We start from the raw sequence: 12,242 nt of genomic DNA, 5'->3' as shown, positions 1-12,242 counted from the left end.
TACAAATATGGAAAACTATAAATTCTAATGTAAAAAACTGTAAAAATCAACAAAAGTTGGCCAGGTGGGCCGCCGTGCCGATCGCCCACACAACGATACCCGATTCCCCCTCAAGGTCAAAACACTGTCTGTACCTGAGGATATACAAATATGGAAAACTATAAATTCTAATGTAAAAAACTGTAAAAATCAATGAAAGTTGGCCAGGTGGGCCGCCGTGCCGATCGCCCGCACAACGATACCCGATACCCCCTCAAGGTCAAAACACTGTCTGTACCTGCGTATACACAAAAATGGAAAACTATAAATTCTAACAGTTTCCTTTTGTAAAAATCAATGAAAGTTGGCCAGGTAGGCCGCCGTGCCGATCGCCCGCACAACGATACCTGACTCCCCCTCAAGGTCAAAACACTGTCTGTACCTGAGGATATACAAATATGGAAAACTATAAATTCTAATGTAAAAAACTGTAAAAATCAACAAAAGTTGGCCAGGTGGGCCGCCGTGCCGATCGCCCACACAACGATACCCGATTCCCCCTCAAGGTCAAAACACTGTCTGTACCTGAGGATATACAAATATGGAAAACTATAAATTCTAATGTAAAAAACTGTAAAAATCAATGAAAGTTGGCCAGGTGGGCCGCCGTGCCGATCGCCCACACAACGATACCCGATTCCCCCTCAAGGTCAAAACACTGTCTGTACCTGGGGATATACAAATATGGAAAACTATAAATTCTAACAGTTTCCTCTTGTAAAAATCAACGAAAGTTGGCCAGGTGGGCTGCCGTGCCGATCGCCCGCACAACGATACCCAACTCCCCCTCCAGGTCAAGACACTGTCTGTACCTGCGTATACACAAAAATGGAAAACTATAAATTCTAACAGTTTCCTTTTGTAAAAATCAATGAAAGTTGGCCAGGTAGGCCGCCGTGCCGATCGCCCGCACAACGATACCTGACTCCCCCTCAAGGTCAAAACACTGTCTGTACCTGGGGATATACAAATATGGAAAACTATCAATTCTAACAGTTTCCTCTTGTAAAAATCAACGAAAGTTTGCCAGGTGGGCCGCCGTGCGGATTGCCTGCACAACGATACCCGACTCACCCTCTAGGTCAAAACACTGTCTGTACCTGGGGATATATGAATATGGAAAATTATAAATTCTAACAGTTTCCTCTTGTAAAAATCAACGAAAGTTGGCCAGGGGAGCCGCCGTGCGGATTGCCTGCACAACGATACCCGACTCCCCCTTCAGGTCAAAACACTGTCTGTACCTGAGGGTGTTAAACAAGTTATCAGACTTTGCTTGAATCACCACAATCAAATAAACTTTAGCTTCATACTTATTGAAAGTAAATTTACGAATACATGGAAGTGAACACTATCAAGGTGAGTTAATTCTTTGACTGTGTTTGAAAACGCTACTTGTCACTATACCAATATGGAAAATAATAAACTCTAACAGTCTTCTCAAAGTTTGGCTACTTTCTAAGTAGATTAACAAATAAGTTAACAGTATGGTGAGTTAACTCATTGTGTTGGAAAAGGCTTAACCATTTTCGTAATACTATTTTTCAACACAGAGAAGCAACCAATGGATACGTAGAAAAAACGAAGGAGAATGAAGAATTGAAGGCATGAAGAAATTAACAGAGGAACACATTAAGGGAGGGAGGGAGGGAGGGAGGGAGGGAGGGAGGGAGGGAGGGAGGGAGGGAGGGAGGGAGGGAGGGAGGGAGGGAGGGAGGGAGGGAGGGAGGGAGGGAGGGAGGGAGGGAGGGAGGGAGGGAGGGAGGGAGGGAGGGAGGGAGGGAGGGAGGGAGGGAGGGAGGGAGGGAGGGAGGGAGGGAGGGAGGGAGGGAGGGAGGGAGGGAGGGAGGGAGGGAGGGAGGGAGGGAGGGAGGGAGGGAGGGAGGGAGGGAGGGAGGGAGGGAGGGAGGGAGGGAGGGAGGGAGGGAGGGAGGGAGGGAGGGAGGGAGGGAGGGAGGGAGGAAGGAAGGAATGATCCTTTAAAGGTTCAATGACATAAACTTCACATGAATGTGAGAGCAGAACCTTTGAGTAAGAAGCCTTTTAAGTTCAGTATTCCAAACTTACCCAATGACAGCATTGCCTCCCATCTCCAAAACCTTCAGTCCTATCTTCCTCTGTAGCTCTCCTGAAAGACAACACAACAATACAGGACCCCTGGTCAAATCTTCAGTAAGAAAAACAAAGCAAGCTACATTTATTCAAAAATGCCAATAAACCATATCTACTTTCTTTTAGCCTTTCACTCATTTGCTTTAAGGGTTACAATGTCATGAAAAGCATGTGTCAGCTCAGATGTTGATTGACTCTGACGCTACGTCATCTCATGATCACCCCCTCTCGTTCTGTCTCGCACATGTGATGTAGTCTCGCGGTGTTTGATTCCCACATATGTTGTGTGGCCTAATACAAGATTTACAAAAGATGTTGCACCACTATCATTATGTATGTACAGATAAAACCCAGTAGCCTACCTGATAGTTTGGAGAACAGGCTCTGCCTGGCTTCATTGGAGGCTCGTGGAGTCCGAATCTTGTCTATCCACTGAACAAAAAACAGTGTATGTTCAAACAAACAGGGACGCCAAGAAAATAATATTCCATTTACCATATATTGTTTGAGTACAATGTAAAAGCATTACTGTCAAAAAAGGCTTCAAGTACCATTTTCTGTTCTTTGGTATCTTTGACAAGAGTTTTCAACTTGGTAATAAGAGAGCCTATCTTTCGACATTCGCAAAAATGTACATGTATGTCTTGCCTGTATAGTTACAAATTATCTCTTTGCTATGGTATATATTAAGTATACCATGATGACAAAAACCCTTTAAAAGTATGGTGGGGTAGGAAGGGTTACCTGGTATTCTGGATCGTCATTTACCACCAGTTCCTCCACAAACCCCAGAATAGCCACGGGATACATGCCGTATGGGATGGAGGGAGCTGAGGAGGAATAAGTAGTGTGAGATACTCTAACCATGCATACAGGGCATCATACACTAACTGGGTAATGACTTCTGTCTGTAACTCTTATGGTCATTCCTAACAAATCAAAAACACAATTTTCAAAATGTTGGCTCTGTTTTCAAAAAAGGCAATGTAGCCTCTTATCTTAGATACCCTTAGTACTAGTAGTCCAGCAGAATAGCTGACAAAATGGTGCAAATTTGTCCAGAAAAGCACCAGGTCTTTAATAAAAATAGGAAACATTGCAATACAAAAAGGGCTAAAAAAATTCAGATTTTCAACATTTAGCAGGCACTTTGTAGTTCTGCCGTTGCTTCATCATCAGTACTTAATTGTTGTATGCTTTACTTGAAATACTAAAGACTTGTTGGCTACTTTTGCTATCTATTTTCCAACTCACAGCAGAAGAATTGGACTCCACATGATGACTGTCTGAACCTGTTGGTGTCGATAAACAGATCGACCTTCACCACGATGTACACACTGCCTCGGATTCCTGAAAAATAATGAAATATGAAAAATTCTTTCAATGCTACTTTACACATAAATGCAAAACAAGAATATGTCTTTAACAGGCTGACTTATTGTGAAGGCCATTACAAGGAATGAGTTTGGAGTCTTTTTGTATTAGGACAGTGATAGCTAAGTAACTTCTTAAGATTGCCTTAGCCCTTGTTAATGGACGAGGTTAAGAAGAGGTTTGTTCTCCTCAAGCATTTCATTGGTTTGATTATATACATACATACATACAGAGGTCATAAAATATCACTAAATTGATATATAGACTACAGTCAAGCAGAACAAAAATACTATTCCTAATGGTACCAAGATATATTCCTTACTGGAAAACCTGGAAATTACATAATCATTACTACTTCAGGAAAAAGACAAATCATACATTCACATATTAGCTACTGGTATCAACAACCTTGGGCAAGGTGCACTCACCATGCATTGTGTCATAGATGGGGAACCAGCCCTGCATAACAGAGGCAGAGTCCTTAGACAGGAGGGGGTCGATGTCTATATACACCTGTAATTTAAGAATAGACAGCCTGTGTCAGGTACAATGGTTTACAAGTAGGGGTGGATACCGGTTTGCTGGACCTGATTCGGACCTTTATAACATCCAAGAACCGAGTCCAAAAAACCTGAAAGCCAAAAACCTGAGTCCAAAAAACCCTAAACGAAGTACAATTAATATATTTTTCTGTTTTGTTTGATAAAAGTGTTTTGAGTCTCCCCTCTGACAAAAAAGGCATTTAAAATAAGTGTAACATTCAAATATCAAACAATGGTTTATCTTGAAAGTCTTCTCACCAAGAAACTTTTATAGTCAAGCATGTCAGTATTAATTCTCTATGCTTAATATTGGTCTAATAAAACAAAACATCAACTGGACAGGATCAGGTCCAGGTTCAGGTCCGGACCTGAAACTAAATCTCTGGACCTAAACTTGGACTTGGACCTTATTAAGCCAAACTGGTATCCACCCCTAGTCAGGTACAATGGTTTACAAGCACCAGTACTACTGTCAGACTAGTACAGACTAGGACGTGGCATTGCACACAAAAAGACATTTCAATGTTTGAAAAACAGTTGAAACTGTTAAGAAATGTCTACAAATAATTGACAGTGTGCAACAATGTCTAAACAATGGCTAGGAGGCAAGAAATAAATGCCATACAAAAGGCTTTCCTTATCTACAAATAGATACCTTTCCAATCACATCATGGGCACTGTATGTGTCATGATCCAAGACTCTGAAGGAAACAGAAAAAAGACATTATTGACATACGTTGCATTTGCTTACTAGGAATATTTGTTTGTAGTTTACAAAGTTAAGGATTTTGGAGTATATCACCACTTCTAGTTTTTATCCCAGGTATTTATTCAAGGCAACGCTATACTGAGTGTGTGGAACAGTGTTTGGAACAAGACTGAGCATTTGTAAAAACTTGCAGTAGCATAATGGCAGGGTGTTTGGTCCCAGAACCCAGAGATATCGGGTTCGAATCCGGGGTTCCTTGATTTGTCCCGTTGACGTTGTGCCCTTGGGAAAGGCACTTAACACGACTTTCCCCACTTCACTCAGGTGAAAATGAGTACCTAGCTTTGGTTAGGGACGTCCCTCGGATAGGACGATACATGGAGGTCCCATGTTTGAGGAGAGCCACAGCTCAAGCACGTTAAAGAACCCAACACACTTATCGAAAAGAGTAGGGGTCCTTCCCGGTGTGTGTGGATCATATAAATCTGTCTGGATATGCAGCTTGTACCCTTCAGTACAAACCTGGTGTGTTACGCCTTGATGCGGTTTACCGGGTATGCAATACAAACAAACAAACAAACAAGATCAGCTGACTCACCTGATTTGTAATGGTTCATCTTGTAAGTCCTCATCATCCACCTGTTTGTCAACAAAATGGGGAAAGGATTGAGCTCAATGCAAACATCTCTGACTTGATACGTCAATTAAAGTTTGACATCAGGAAATAAGATACACACTAGTCCAGCAACTGGATAGATCTAGTCCTTGCTTTTCTGGAGTGAAAAAAACCTACTACAACACTATACTAGTACAGTCAAACCTGTCTATAGCGGTCACTCGAGGGGCTGGCCAATATCGACCGTTATGGACAGGTGGCCGCTCTATAGAAATGGTTGATTGACCACGAGCAATAAGTGGCACATGTTTTCTGTACCCACTGAGAAACATTTATTCACATACATGTACAGTGTACAGTCAAACTTGGTCTACCGACCACTTCCACAAGACGACGATCGGCTCAAGATGACTCAAGTTCTGCTTTCGGTCGGTCTCGATTTTTCCACATGCATATAATTTTGTCCCAAGTCGATCCATCGATCCGCCCCAAATCCGAAGCACATGCGACCAAAATGTTGCCGAAGACAACCATGTCATTTTCAATTGCGCGGCGACATCATTTATCAGCAGAAAATTGCGGATTATCACGGTAAAATCAGCCTGTTTAAAGTGACTGTTTGGGTTGGATTCCCGTGACGGGAGAAATTACAAGATGGCACCTGTGAGGTCATTGGAATAGTCTACTGTAATGTAGGTGCAGCTACAATGTGTGGGGTATGATTTTACTCTACATTGAATAGTACAAAATGTAAACTTATTTCGTCAAAATAGTTCTTTAAATAAAGAAAACAGATATACAAAGAATGGATGACTTTATAACCTTTTTAGAGGATAAAAGGCGTGTCTGTATTTTTTTTAAACAAACTGCTCGCCCATGCTACTGCTAGTGAAGTAACCCAAGTAAACAAAGCGTCCGGCCCGCTAGGATCGTGCGCAAGAGCCTGCTTGTCTGCAAATTTCCTTTCGTCTTAGTGGTTTCAAAACCCACACCAGGAGCAAAATAAAACCATACACAACATTTTCATGGATAACACTGCTATAAAAAAAGTATAATGACGATATTTATCCACCGAGATTTGAAAGAAGGTTCCCGAATCTTGCCGGGCGACCATGCGCCGTGACCGTTATCGGCAGTGTTTCTAGTCCCACGGGACTGAAAACCATGTGGCCGCGACCGCGTTGGACAGTGACCGCTATAGACGAATTCTTAATGCTTATGTCAATGGGAAAAATTCAAGGGACCGACAAAAAGTGACCACTATGGGCAGGTGGCCGCTATGCTACGCCATTTTGTATATATATATATGATATATATGGTAGGGGCATCTTCATTATATTACAATTGTACAGCTAGCTTCAAATGACAGCTAGATATGAATGGTTTAGGAGTCACAACTCATTTCGCATGATATCATTATCATGATGGTGTGATATACATGTACATGTACATGTAGCAAACCGCCGCTCTGTGTGTTATGTTGAATAGAGCTCGAGGTTGTACCGCATAACCGCTATACTTATACCAGTACATTGATTCAAATTCAGATTGTTTGTCCGCAATGTATCGATATCAAACCACATTCTGGCTAAGGTCCTGTCTTGCTCAGGTGACTTTGATACCGTACCTCGAACTTGAACCAGTCTGAGTTCCACTGAGGGTTGAGGGACTTCTTCTGTACGTCTGTCTTGTAGTTTGTGGCTCCGAACTTCACCTATTACAAAGTTTTAGAAACAACAATAGTCAATACACTTTATCACCACGACCAATCGATCCCTTTGAGTTTGAAACTCAGCGATTTGTCGGGTCATGGCTGCTTCGAATCTAAGTTGCCTTAACAACTTAATATGACAAAACAAACTCGCCAGTGAGATGCTGGAAGGTGTCAGCTTTTAAAAGATGTTTTCAGATTGACAATTTTGGCACTTTGGAAGTGATAGAACGTGACCGCGATTTAAGGTTTAAAAAAAAGTTTCTGCTACTTTTCTGTTAGGTGTGACAAGTCGTTTAGTATGATATAACCAGCTGCTGCTGCGCTGTGTGCCAGCAAAGCTTGTGTGTTACATGCAGGGCTGTCTCCAGCTTTTAATTTTTTCCGTCCCACCTATGTGTTGAATTTTCCTTGTTAAATTGTTAAATTCTAAGCTCACAAAGATACATTTTCATCAGTTTCATGTCATAAAGTTCAGATTTTGGAACGGTAAAAAAGGTAAAAAATGTTCGGTCCCAACAAACATTTCTGTCCCTTGAAGGAGGGACGGGTCCTGGAGACAGCCCTGGTTATACCGAAGGACGGTTATACCGAAGGACGGTTATACCGAAGGGCGGTTATACCGAAGGGCGGTTATACCGAAGGACGGTTATACCGGCTATATAAAAACGGATACAGATTTTTTAACCCTCACCTCAACAAAGGCGTCTGTGAGGTCGCTGGCCCTGTCCATGATGGGCAGGTCCCTCCCCGCAACGATCCGAACCTTTAGCTTCCCTGGCATAGTGGTCAACACACTCGAGCACCACTATACTATAAACTGCTGGAATCATGGAAAACACAGGCATGGACATATCATAAAAACTGCTGACGCAACAAAAGTATAACCTTGTTGAAAAGCGGCCGATGTGGCTTAACAAGCATTAGAAAGAAAATAAAGGCTTTGACTTGACTAATACAAGTGTTTACCAAATCATTGATTAATTAATATGCAAGTTAATTTGAATTTTGCCTGCCATTGCATCACCGTGACATCATCATGATTGCTCATACATGTGTGTATATAGCAAATAACATAAGGTCTTCCACAACTATACATTATATAAACAGTGTAATTTTGGAGACAATTTTAAGTGTCTCTTGAATAGATTTTTCACACGACATTTCATAACAGCAAAGTCATGAATTTATACAAAGGACTGGGGCTTGGCTGGACAACCACTATCATTGTAGTAAAATTAGTCATTTTGAAAAACATTAGTTACACGTATAACGTTAAATTGATATAAACTTCATACCTGACCGAAGACTCTACTCTTGTGACAATTTTTGTTCTGATTTTGGGCATGGCGAAAACAAGGCTACAAAGGAAAGGGTGTTTCTCAGCAACATCATAATTTCTTTCTGAGTCAGGATGAAACTATGGTATTTCCCTACATTGTCATTTATTATATGCTGTTGTTGCTGTCCTTGCTTTATATCTAGTCTGATAGTGAAAGCGCTAGAGATATCTCGCCCCGCCCCCATATTCAAACTCGGCTGCAAAAGCCATTTACAAGAGAACAAAGCTTTAGGATAGCTTTATGAACAGATCCCTTTCTAAAGCAAAAGCATACATACATGTCCTGGCTTGCAGAGCTGTTTAAGTCCGGGGAAATGACGACAAATGTCTACAAAAACAAACGTAAATTTCGCGACCCTATGGGCGCCGCCATCTTTGTTTCTACAAAGCTTGCTGGGGGCGAGACTTTATACAGACTGTGTGATTGGTCAGAATTTGATGACTGTGATAATACTAACCAATCGGAGTGGAGAATAGATCCTGTCTCCACATCTGTGCTGAGATGACGTCACCACACACCGGCCACGGACATACACGTATTAGCGTACTTATTTGCATACTCGGGACAAGTTAAATGAGACCATTACCTTACCCGAAACTCCGTATCGATCAGCAGGCACGAACGCACGGTCACCGGCAACAACAGTCACGATCGGTATGCCGGTGAACCATGTGAACCAGATTGCAGTGAAGGTATTTTGCTCCACAATCTTCTAGTAAAGCATCATGCTTGAATTCTTTGTTGTTGTTGTTGTCCTGTCACGTTACATCGCTAGACGTGGTCTCTTGGTGTTAAGTTTAACTTAAATTTCGTAGAATTGAGTTGAGGAGGACTTACGTGCTTAACACTTTTCATAGCCACCCCTTTAGCATTTAACAGCAGCCAATATGAGACTTGACATCTCTCCTTAGGACTGAACAGTATCAACTGTATACCTGCCCTTGGTGCTGAATAACATTCACATGTTTAATAATCCTTTCTCTACATCTAGAGTTCTGGAGTTTGAATTCCAGTTGTTGCTCACCAGTCGCGCACATGATTTTAAAGTGTTGTAGTCCTTAGGAAGGATGTTAAGCCCTCGTCCACTCTTCATTGCGTTGCACAGAAAGTATGAAATGGAACGAAATCATGCATGGCACTACAGAAAGTATGAAATGGAACGAAATGGACCATAATGTGAAGCGAACGAAAATTAAAACAATGGAAATGTTAGGAAACATTACTGTGGAAGGATTTTAGAATACAGAAGTGGTGTTTAATTGTTGAAAAGAACTAAGCGCGTTTCCGTGCTGCAATGAACCTGTAAATACTGTACATAGTATCGGTCTTTCCTGTTACGACCAGTGAATGATTAGTTCGTCGGTCAGCTAAACTTATTTAGCACTAGAATTTTGCACGGTTAAAACAATCGGAAAAGTAATAGATAATGCTAGATGGAGAACAATGTCCGGGTTTGCGGAAAAGCTGTTCAGTTCACCTGGCCAGTCCACCAGGTCTGTCTACCATATCAGGCTTCTCGGATACCCCATTCATATCTCCACAAACTGTTATACACCAGTGCGGATTACATCAAAATCACATCCCTTATATATAACAAGAAATCTACAAAGCAGCAATACTAGTACACTAAACCTTGATAGTTGTTTGAATTTTGAAGGGCCATCAAAGGAGAAGGAAAACGGCTCTCGTGGCTAGCGTTCAAAACACCAATACATTAAACGAACAATTAACATTACCAGTGTAAGGGCAGGTGCAACCCTTGATTCTCAGCTGCGCAGCTCCTTGTGAATCCTATAAACTATAGATTAATTGCAAAATTGTCTAAAACTCACGACATCGTATCTCACAAATCTATGAGAGTGTGAGTGAGTGAGTGAGTGAGTGAGTGAGTGAGTGAGTGAGTGAGTGAGTGAGTGAGTGAGTGAGTGAGTGTGAGTGGGGCAGGGATTTCTAATAGCGCATGCGTGTAGGGTGCCCGTTTAATGTGTTGGAAAATAGTACTGGGTATATAACGTTAGCATTAAAACTTCTTTTCTTTGAAAAATTTGGTGCCTTTCTGTCAGTTTCGAGGTGTATGTGATAGGTCAGGCTTTCTTCTCATTGAATTTGGCCCAAAACCTGTGTTTTTGAAGTGTCGGGAGACTGCCGGGGGGGGGGGGGGTGAGTAGTCCCAAGGGGTGTGATCAGGTTGATTCTTGGAGACTGGAGGTCAAAGGTTATGTTTTCATCTGTTGGTGGCCATTTAAAGTTTAAAGTGCTGTATGGAAATTGGCAGAAATGGGGTTTTGGACACATTAGGATGTGAGCTGTCCTGTCAAGGTGAGTTTTGGTGGACATTTAGTCATGGAGGTGAGATTTTGGCCTCCTTTCCATCTGGTTATCTGAATACAATTCCATACTAGAACGTATTGGGAATGCATGTCCAGTGTATGAATGAGTGAGTGTGAGTGAGTGAGTAAAATAAACATGACATATTTGTCCAATGCAAATTGAAGATGAAGTTCACTTTGTCATCAAATGCTCTAGATATTATCAATGTTTGACATAAGTTATTCACATTTCTCAAAACCAGTTCAACATTTTAAGAGTTCCAGTGCTTAACAGACTGTTTTGAGTATATCTTTAAGTGCAACAGCTCACAATGCAAAAATACGTAAATATTTAAACGACTGCTTTGTCATTAGAAAAAATAACGAAACTATATATATGTACTGTGGAGTCTCTCCGCACCCTACACCCCTGCCACTTCGACACTCCCCGGTACAGTGAGGCCGTGAGCTAGAACTATATCAATGGATTCATATTTAATACCCTAACGGAGGGTACCAGTGAGGACGTCATGGAGGAACGGAAACGCCCGCTTCAGTGTGTAGCCAACCCACATGTGACAAGGGGCCCATGACCGCAACCAGCAAAACAGATCCCGGTACCGCCTGCCACGGAGGACCAGCCCTCCCGCGGCCACGTGGGGTACCATCCACGCGGGACTGCCTGGGTATGTGACCACCACTGTTCCCGGCACGATGAGTCAGGGTTCAACACAAGGTATCACACGGGACAGACTGTTCATTGACTGGCGAACGACAATAATGTGGGCTATGAGATCCGGTATCGCCCGCAGGTGCTGGGACACACCAACTTCCGCTGCCTACAAGACGTGGTCTTGGACACCCCGGCGGTTTCCGGAGCGCCTGACCTAAAGTCACCCTACCTGTGGAACTTTCGCCCATATTATCGTTCTGATCGCACGTACCACACCAAGCCAGTACTAGAACTCGCTGCCCGCGGACTTTCACCTTCAAACGGGGTGAACGCACAGTATGCTAACAACAGCCTAACCGTCTATCCAGTTGTGGAGCACCACTTATTTCCGGGCGCTCACTGATGGCCAAAGCACAGCAAGTTACCGCACCTGTTACCGCAGACGGATTCTTTCTAATTGGGTACCTGCCCAAATTAAATGGAACAACACATGGATGATTTTACTTGGGTACCTGCCCAAATTAAATGGAGCAACACATCAATGGTTTTAAACACGTACCTGCCCAAACCAGGTGAAACAACACATCCATGATTTTAAAATGTGTATACCTGCACAAATACTCTGTAACAACACATCCAAATGATTCTGAATGGGTTCCTGACAAAGTTAGGTGGACCAACATGTATTTCTGGGTAATCACTGATAGCAACAGCAGATTATCACCACCTCTGCTACATGAAAAGACTATTGTATAACAATTATTGTATTGTTTCCCTTACTCTGACCCCCCCCCCCCCCACTGGGATAAATTCT

The 12,242-nt window shown here is 42.4% G+C and overlaps 1 protein-coding gene across 1 annotated transcript in view; it reads right to left on the bottom strand.

Moving 5' to 3' along the window:
• LOC136429219 (C2 domain-containing protein 5-like) overlaps positions 1–8,865 on the bottom strand; it is a 68,498-nt gene extending 59,633 nt beyond the window's left edge. Inside the window, 10 exon segments of the mRNA XM_066419092.1 lie at positions 2,107–2,167; positions 2,514–2,583; positions 2,896–2,981; positions 3,406–3,501; positions 3,954–4,038; positions 4,723–4,768; positions 5,375–5,415; positions 7,020–7,106; positions 7,798–7,926; positions 8,724–8,865. Coding sequence (XP_066275189.1) covers positions 2,107–2,167; positions 2,514–2,583; positions 2,896–2,981; positions 3,406–3,501; positions 3,954–4,038; positions 4,723–4,768; positions 5,375–5,415; positions 7,020–7,106; positions 7,798–7,887 — 662 coding nt within the window. The 5' untranslated portion in view covers positions 7,888–7,926; positions 8,724–8,865.
• Positions 8,866–12,242: the final 3,377 nt, after the last annotated feature.

Source organism: Branchiostoma lanceolatum, chromosome 3 (assembly GCF_035083965.1).
Source record: "Branchiostoma lanceolatum isolate klBraLanc5 chromosome 3, klBraLanc5.hap2, whole genome shotgun sequence".
Classification (NCBI taxonomy): Eukaryota; Metazoa; Chordata; class Leptocardii; order Amphioxiformes; family Branchiostomatidae; genus Branchiostoma; species Branchiostoma lanceolatum.
The sequence above is the reverse complement of the archived record's forward strand: the minus strand, read 5'-3'. Positions and strand labels throughout refer to the sequence as shown.